General features: G+C 41.7%; 1 protein-coding gene across 1 annotated transcript; it reads left to right on the top strand.

Annotated features, from left to right (window-relative positions):
* Positions 1-415: 415 nt before the first annotated feature.
* LOC130133585 (uncharacterized) lies at positions 416-8,419 on the top strand. The gene is made up of 11 exons (XM_056302049.1): positions 416-995; positions 1,576-1,715; positions 2,308-2,483; positions 2,791-2,951; positions 3,338-3,478; positions 4,553-4,674; positions 5,480-5,648; positions 6,095-6,240; positions 7,511-7,635; positions 7,719-7,845; positions 8,232-8,419. Exons 1-11 carry the CDS (start codon positions 544-546, stop codon positions 8,402-8,404), a joined length of 1,932 nt encoding a protein of 643 aa, XP_056158024.1. The 5' UTR covers positions 416-543; the 3' UTR covers positions 8,405-8,419.
* The last annotated feature ends 542 nt before the right edge of the window (positions 8,420-8,961 follow it).

Below are 8,961 nucleotides of genomic sequence, written 5' to 3'. Positions count from 1 at the left end.
CTTATTATCTGTCGTCCTTATGGTTAATCCGGCCCAGCCGATTGGCATTACCTTTTGCTCGGAAAAAATTGCCCTTTTAGTAGACTGACAGCCCTGGCTGTTTGTCGAGTTGTATGTTACCAACACATAAACGCCACACCACTGAAAGCACTGTGCGACACATAAAACGGAACAATGTGGATATATGAAAAGCTTTTTTTCCTCAAAAATGTTTTTATTGGATTTTAAACAACAAGCAATGAAAAGCATTAATAAGTTCGTTTACTTAACCCGCCGTACAACTGATCCATCCCTAAATAATAAATTGCATTGAAGCGTGTGTCTAACTTTTTTGGCCTGTATAGGCCACCGTACCCGGCGTGGCCCGCCTATGCTCAAACCTCCTTAAAGAGGAAGTCGCTTAGTGGTGCGTAGCTCTGCGCGTCACTTGAAGGGGATGTTTCACGTCGTTTTTAAAGAAAAAAATAACGTGTTATAATGTTTAGCTTCCCAGTCTGCGTGTAACTTACGGGGTTTTAAATCCTCCCCATCTGAGGCAGAAACATGTCCTTCGTTTCATTGAAGACGTTAATGTTTTGGTTCCTTGTGACAGCTCATGTGATTCGCGTTGATACATCGAGACTGAGGCGGCGAGTCAACTTGACCGAAGAAGACGAGGATCGGGCTCCGTCTGGGGAAGACGCCGTCTACGTGAAGCTCAAAAGTGGCCCCAAAACGTCAGGACTCGAGCCGGGGGACACAGCGGTGACATTCAAAGTCCATACCTTGGATGGGGAGTTTGTATACCCGGCGGAGGGTCTGCGGGGATCCCTTATCATTCACGCCTTCACAAACAAATCTGGTTTCCTAGAGTGTCTGTGGGGCTCGGAGTCGTCTCTGGCTGACCTGGTCCATCTGCCGGAGAGCGCCCAGGTTCTGTTTGTGTCGCTGGACGACTCTGCGGTCGATGATGCTCTCTGGATGAGGGAGCAGGTCCACCGCGCCGTCATGCACAGGTGCTTAGAGATGGAGTTGAAAGTTGAAATCTGTGATTTCCCCGATCGGTCTCTGTCGTTCTCGCTTCCTCCGGGAGCGAAAGGTGCAATATGCAGTACCAGTCAAAAGTGTGTGTGTGTGTGTGTGTGTGTGTGTGTGTGTGTGTGTGTGTGTGTGTGTGTGTGTGTGTGTGTGTGTGTGTGTGTGTGTGTGTGTGTGTAATGTATATATTGTGTGTGTGTTAAGAATCCAATATTGCTGTTTGGTAAAGTATGGCATCAAACCAAACTAGTTTAAAATTATATTCCTTCAAATGTTTCAGAACACATGAGAGAAATTTTAACTAAAACTTCTCATCATTGTTTATTTAGACAACAAAATGGTGTATCACAATATGACAGCATCCGGATCTCATCCCGATACAATATCATTGAAAGACAATTAACAATAATGTTGAACTATAGCCCAGCTCTGCCTAATTCCATGGATGGACAAAATGGAGATGGATAAAATATTTATATGTTGAGAAAAATCCCAGATTTCAGCTTTAACTAAGATGTCAAAAGAGTTTACGATATTAATGTGCAATTTTATTTACAGAAAGAAAGAGGTGCTGTCCAGGTTGCACTTCTCTCCTGTACCAGTGTTTGCCCTGGGTAACTGGATCCCCAGTGTCCTCTATTCCTGGGGCTGCACAGGACACAACTGTGGTCTTTCCCAGGCTGCTTTCACCTGCGAGGGTAAGAGGCAGCTTGTGTTGCTTTAAGTCAATATTGACAGAAATTGTGACCCCCAAGTTAGAAACTGATATGCTCTTTCACACCTCCCAAATGCAATATCTTGCACAATAACTTGTGCAATAAGAGCCGTACAATTTTATTTTCAGGAACTGTGCAATATAATTTCTGTGCAGGACTACATGCTTTATGTCTCAGAATTAACGGGTGTCATCATGGCCGCAACATGTTTCTAATATGCTACGCCTGAAATATTGCTAATACATGGATCGGTAGTCATGTTCATGTCTTATTTTTTATAATTTTTGTATTTAGTTTTGATATTCTAAATTCACATTTGGCTCGTTCTTATCTTATCTTGTTTTGGACATGTGTATATACTGTGTGTAACTGGGAGCAACGCACCTAGCCAATTTCCTCATATGCTGTCAAACTTGACTAATAAAACTGACTGTCACTGACTCTTACTCTGAATACTCAGTTGCATTTCTTTCATAAACACATTCAAGTGCAACAGTACAGCGTTTTCCTCTCTAAAGTGGAATTAATTCTACAATAGTTGCATGTGTCTAATATCCCATCTCTTCCCACACAGGATGGAGCATGCCAGTGATTGTCAAGAGACTAGATGCCAGATATGATTGGCTTATGGGACGCTGGGCTCAGAGGTCATATGAACTGATTGATGCTGGAGATGGGTGCAAGCCCTCTTTCTCTGTGGCAGGTGCAGTGGCCTGGGTGTCTGAGGGCACCTGCTCTTTTTTCACCAAGGTATGATGACATCACAGTCTTTTGAGGGTTAAAAAAATAACACAGTTGGAGTTTGTGAATGAAGAAGGCAGGAACTTCTCTCTTGAATTCATATTGTACATCCTTTGCCCAAAACTTCAAGTTTACACCACCACATTTTGTGTTCCGAAATTCATCATCCAAATCTCACAGGTAATGAAAGTGCAGTTTGCAATATAGTCAAATCTTGTCTCCAGTTTATTTATTCAGTTAGTTAATTGGATGGCAACTTTGACATTTGTTGTGTGTTGATCCAGTGCCATCCTGTGATTGTCCCCTCCCCCACCAGGTACAGAACATGGCCAAGTCCAATGCGTCCGGTGTCCTTGTCTATGCCTTCCCTGGTAACCCCATTCAGGACATGAACTGCATTGGGGATGAGTGTTTCACTCCGCTGAGTCTACCTGCTGCCATGGTGCATTTGGAGCCATCTGTGTCCCAGGCACTTCGGTAAGATGGGAACTCTTGAGGCACTGGGGCACAATGGCCTTGGCTTTTGTTACAACAACATCCTTGCATCCTTTATAACAATAACGTCCTGTTCTTAATAAATGTTACACGTGGATGGCAGTTTTTTTTTCAATCTAAAGAGTTTGTTTCCATTTATGCACATAATAATGATGATGATTACCTAATGGTGGTTATGTAATGTCTGTAAACCATATGATTTGGATCAAATTTGCTCAAGTGTTATCTTTGTTTGCAAAATAATTTTGTAAGTTTCTTGCTGTCTGTTCCACAGTAATACATTTTTTAATTTTTCACCATCAGTTACTTTATTAGATGTTTCTTTTTTCAGCCCACATACCAAAATGAAAATTTTCATTCGTCTCTAGATTTGGACAGCAAGTGAACGTGTCCTTCCAGAGCACCCCGTCCCCAAACTTCTTCGTGGGTATTGACCAACAGGGGGCGCTGGCTGAGGTCGGCTGGTTTCTCTATCCAACTTTCAGCTTCATCAACTGGCAGGCCCAGTGGTGAGAAGGGGAGCGGTAACAAACAAAAAAAAAGAAGTGTTTAAGTGGGTAGAGAGTATCTTGTGACCAAAAGTTTTGACCTCACCAGTTACCATTCCTGTAACAGCAAATGTGCTTGAGTAAGACTCTAAACCCCCCCCTCCATATTCACCCAGTTGCCTTGGATAAGAAGAACTGAAAATATATAATGAGAGTGCAAAAATGTGTAAAATATTGCGAGGTAACTTTTTTTGACTATCCATTTATTGAAAGCTAGTTAAAGCCAGTAGGTTTTTTTCCTTGACAAATTTGAGGGTCAGTGGCGCAGTGGTTAGCACAGTCGCCTCACAGCAAGAAGGTCCTAGCTTTGAGCCTCGGGCTAGTCCAACCTTGGGGGTCATCCTGGGTCACCATCTGTGTGGAGTTTGCATGTTCTCCCTGTGTCTGCGTGTGTTTCCTTCAGCTGCTCCGGTTTCCTCCCACAGTCCAAAGACATGTAGGTCAGGTGAACCGGCCATACTAAATTGTCCCTAGGTGTGAATGTGTGTGTGTTGGCCCTGTGAGGGACTGGCAGCCTGTCCAGGGTATCTCCCCACCTGCTGCCTAATGATTGCTGGGATAGGCTCCAGCCTCCCCGTGACCCTGAGTAAAGATAAGCGGTTTGGGTAATGAATGGGAAAAAAGAAAATTGAGGGTCTGTTTAAAAACGCAGCGACAATCAACATAGCTACATACCCCTGATACAAAAATGCAAAAAGATAATTTTCACAATTCATTTCCTTAAAATTACTCTTTTTTTATTGTAAACAGCATCGGTGTACTTGTACTACTGATGATCATGTACACTTGAAATTAACATAAAGCTCTCCATTTGATTAAAAAGACCGAAAAAAAAATCACAAATAAAAGGAGATTTTTTTTTTTTTATGGGTTTATCAGAATGACCGGGATGTAGTGATGGTTTCCAGCTAAAGCAATGGAGACCAACTGGAGAATCTATAGAAATGATTATGCACAGTTCAGTTTGACTTTACTCTCGTGAAAATTGATAATACACTTTTATATTTCATGTTTGCATCTCTGCATGCCCCTCAGGTTTCACTTCTACCACGGACTCCAGACCAGGCTTCAAACGGCTGCCCAGGTGGTCTGTGTTTTTGACAAGGTTTTGATGCAGGGGGACAAAGGAGCGGTGGCTACAGTGGAGCTTCCAATTGGTAACATTATCAGTTGTACTTGTTGTGGACTTTCTAATCCAGTCATCTTTATAGCTCTGCTGGATCCATTTTGCAATTTAGGGTTGTTGCAGAGGAAATTAAAATCTAACTCTGCCAGTATTGGTGCCGCGTGCAACTCACTGCACAAGACCTCATGTTTCTGCATTTTCTGTCCATCTATCAACACATCACTATGCTGCAACAATCAATTGTACCACTTGTCCTTTTCAAAATACTGTCTAGGATGCTTATAACCTATAATCACTGGCTTCTGGCAGGTACATTTTGTCCAGGGTTTGCCCTTGGCGTACCTCACAACTATGCCAACTCTCTTATCATCAGCAACGTACGATCCTGAAAGTTCAACAAGCACTTTTTGTAATCCTGTCTAGCACTTTAAAAAATTATCCAATCTGAACAGTAAACACATTATTGGAAGAAAAGTAACACATTATTGCAGCAAAAGTGGTGAGTTTACCAAAGAGAATTTATTTATATATCTATTTTTTTAAATTTCTGTCATAAGCTGTAGGTGACCATTACACATGACCTCACAAGACCCATTTTATTTAGGTTTTATTGCTCACGTAACCAAAAGAAATTTGGAGAAATAGTTTTCCTTTTGTTTTGTTCAAGTGCTCGATGAGGCCCGTTGTGTAAACAAGTTTTAAAAAAAAAAAGAATTCCAGGTGCTTTCTGTTCTTTAAAATTTCTCTCAAATCAAAATAACAAAATACAATGGGAAATAACAAACCATGTTAATTCATAGCGGATGACATCAACATCTGTATTTGGCATATTGCAGGCATGTTGGACTTTGACACACTGGAGCTGGATACCTCTCTTTCCTGTCCTGGCAGCAGAGACTCCACCTGCGCCCACTGGGACCACACGGTGCAGCTGTTTGTGTGCTGCGACTACTTGGGCCCCTACTGCAACGTGGAGCTGGGCCGATGGATTACTGCGTTCCGCAGGTATGACGTCAATGTGAAAAGACTTGGACCGCTCCTCCTTGTTCCCAGTGTGATAGTAAAAATGATTCACATGAACATAAAGTACAGCGCTAAAAGAATAAGCAGATCATTTTCAGTTTTTCTTGAATGACACATTGTCTTATTAGGATTTGCATACTACCCCTACCCTATGGGTCTGTATCTCCCTGCCGCTCTTGTGGATAGTTTTTGATGATGCTGATGCCCTTTTCTTTTGTTGTGTAAGCATGATTCTGTGTTGTTTATTTCTCTTTCATAAGAAGCTTCTTGTAGTTTTTGTTTAAAAACAACTCTACATCTAATATAGTGATGATGATGATGATGATGATGGTCATAATAATAAGATGGTGGCTTTAATATGACTCATTGACTAATATCGCTTGTATATCCTGCAGTATGACTCAGAAAGGTTATTTTTTTCACTACAGAGGCATAGGACACTGGCTAACTGACGTATCCCCTCTCATCCCCCTGCTCAACAACAACAAATGTACCTTCACTATGAAGACAGTGCCCTGGGCCATGCCATGGATGGTGTCCCTCAACCTTAGGTTCAGTAGCAGCAATCAAACAGGTACTGCCTGTTGTCTTAGGCCTGACCTAATACTAACACATGTCAACTGTAAATGTCTTCAGACTGGGTATAATGGACAGGTCGTGATATTCTACTGGTGCACTCGTAGTACATTGCCCTTAGTAAGAGCATAATCAAAACATCTGCAATATCAATAAGTGTGTGTTCTTGTATTTCTTATGAAAAAATTGGTGACAGATTCAATGGTAGCTTTTTCTCAAAAGAGCAAAAAAATTCACAACCTTGAGGAATTTTGAGGCACAAATGCATGTAACTTTGTTATTGTGGAGGTTGTAAGTGAAATATTGCATTTTTTTCTCCCAACTATAATGATAAAATCTTGTTAAAGTTAACAACAAGAATCTTGACATCGAAGATAATCTTGTGGATAGTTAGAGGAAAATTTCCAGCCGACAGTCACAAATACTTGGCATCGTGTTCCACATAAAACATGCTTGCCATTTTTTCTAGAGAATAATTAGGTGATCAACTCTTCAGGCATGTGACAGAATGGTTGGAAAGCAGTTAGCAGTGGTTGCAAGGGATATGTTGATGGAAAAAATATAGCTTTTATAAATCTTGCTCTCAAAAAAAAAAACCACGTATGCTAATCTTTATGTTCCATATAGTGATCCCCCCCCTTTTTAAATGCTCCCCCTTTTTCGCCCCAATTGTATCCAGCCAATTACCCCATTTTTCCGAGCTGTCTCGGTCGCAGCGCCACCCACTCTGCCAATCCGGGGAGGGCTGCAGACTACCACATGCCTCCTCCAATACATGTGGAGTGGACAGCCACTTCTTTTCACCTGACAGTGAGGAGTTTCACCAGGGGGACGTAGCGCATGGGAGCATCATGCTATTCCCCACAGTTCCCCCTCCCCCCCAAACAGGTGCCCCGACCGACCAGAGGAGGTGCTAGTGCAGCAACCAGGACACATACCCACCTCCGGCTTTCCATCTGCAGACATGGCCTATTGTATCTGTAGGGATGCCAGACCAAGCCGGAGGTAACACGGGGATTCGGACCGGTGACCCCCATGTTGGTAGGCAACGGAATAGACTGCTACGCTATCCGGATGCCCGTGATCTTCCTCTTTATTGTTATTTAAACATCACAATGCTCAATTTAATGGCACTATTCCATTGTGGTGGCATGTCCCTTGTCACCATTAGTAACTTATACAAGGTTAAAATACACAACAGCCTTCAGGTTTTGGTGATGGGCCTCAGTTGAACAGAGGCTGTAAGTCACAATCCTTCTCTGTCACAGGTGATCCTGTAGAGAAGCTTTACCCCTTTCAGGTAACGTCACTGTACAGCGGAGGAACCTTTGACAAAAACTACAACATGAAATACCAGCCAATCAAATTCTCTGTTCCAGCCTCAACTAAGAAGGTAAAGGACCACAGAATGACAGCGACAAAGTGCACGAGGACGCGATAGGTGGTTAGAGGTAACTCACTTGTGATTGTTTTTAGGTGGAGCTTTACGCAGTCATCACAGGTCATGGTAGTGATGAGAACGGGTGTGGAGAATTCTGTGTCACATCACATCACTTCTTGATTAATAGCATTTTTAACCACACCCGCATATTTGACTCTGCAGGTGAGAGGAATGACCTTTTTTGTATATATCTATAAATGTGTGTGTGTGTGATGTCCTTAATCAGACCTTGATATTTAAAACCAATCAACTTTCCACAAATTTGCAGTTGCTCAATACCTGTCTTTGTGTCCATTTAATTGATTTAATCTTTTAAATCTTTCTTATCAAATGTGTTCATATTTTTGTCTCCAATTTAATTAATCTGGTGTACTGAACATCTATATCTATTTTATTGCTGTCTGATAAGCTTGTATCATATATGTATCTAGTCTGTCTGTCTTGTTTGTATATCTGCCGATATAAGTGATGTGATCGACCATCTATGGATGGTATCTTTAAATGTTTGTCATCTTTCCCTCTTTTGGCGTCATTATTGGGACTATCAGGCACAGCTCTGGGCTGCACACTGCGGGTCAAAGAGGGAGCAGTGCCCAATGAGCACGGCACGTGGCTATATGGACGTGGTGGGTGGTGCGATGGACTACAGGTCAACCCCTGGAGGACCGATATCACCAGACAGGTCTGTTTATCTGTTTCAAACTTGCTTTCATTATTTTAGTTTATTCTGTTTTCACTTGTTTATTACACCATGAATGTCTTTTTGCATTACATCAGCTGTGCAACTTTGTTATGCTACGGCAATTTTCATTTAAATTTCATCAGACTAGGAGTTGTGATGATGGTTTATAGGTTGTGTCTTTAATTTGAAGTTAATTTACTTTCATGTTTCCTCTAAACAAGTAATATAACATTTTTTATAGCAGTTGAAATATTCTCTGCTATCAAGAGCTATTGATTCATTTTCAGGTATCCATTGAAAATAGCGGTGATGAAAGACATGCATGATGATGGATGTTTGCTTCATGTTCATAACAATTTCCAAATGGTCGTCTCTTGGCTCCTGTCAGTGGCAAAAACAAGCACTTTTAGTGGATGTATTTTGATGGGTGTTCTTGCCCTGGTGGATTAAATTGCAGCCCATTTTGCAGCTGCCGGCTGAAGCGTTCTCACTTAATACTGGACCAGTCCAAAATATGTTGTACCTATTAGTCATTTAGACACCAAATGATGGAAAATAGAGCCCAGGTTGAAAAAATACCAGAATTACCCTTTCAT

This window comes from Lampris incognitus, unplaced genomic scaffold (assembly GCF_029633865.1).
Source record: "Lampris incognitus isolate fLamInc1 unplaced genomic scaffold, fLamInc1.hap2 scaffold_381, whole genome shotgun sequence".
NCBI classification, from domain to species: Eukaryota; Metazoa; Chordata; class Actinopteri; order Lampriformes; family Lampridae; genus Lampris; species Lampris incognitus.
Note: the sequence above shows the minus strand (reverse complement) of the source record. Positions and strands in the feature narration are given on the sequence as shown.

Coding starts and splice junctions, on each gene's coding strand:
- LOC130133585 (XM_056302049.1), top strand. CDS start 544: ATGTCCTTCGTTTCATTGAAGACGTTAATGTTTTGGTTCCTTGTGACA. Junction 996..1,575: donor CACCGCGCCGTCATGCACAG/GTGCTTAGAGAT, acceptor TTTTATTTACAG/AAAGAAAGAGGTGCTGTCCA. Junction 6,241..7,510: donor CAGTAGCAGCAATCAAACAG/GTACTGCCTGTT, acceptor TCTCTGTCACAG/GTGATCCTGTAGAGAAGCTT.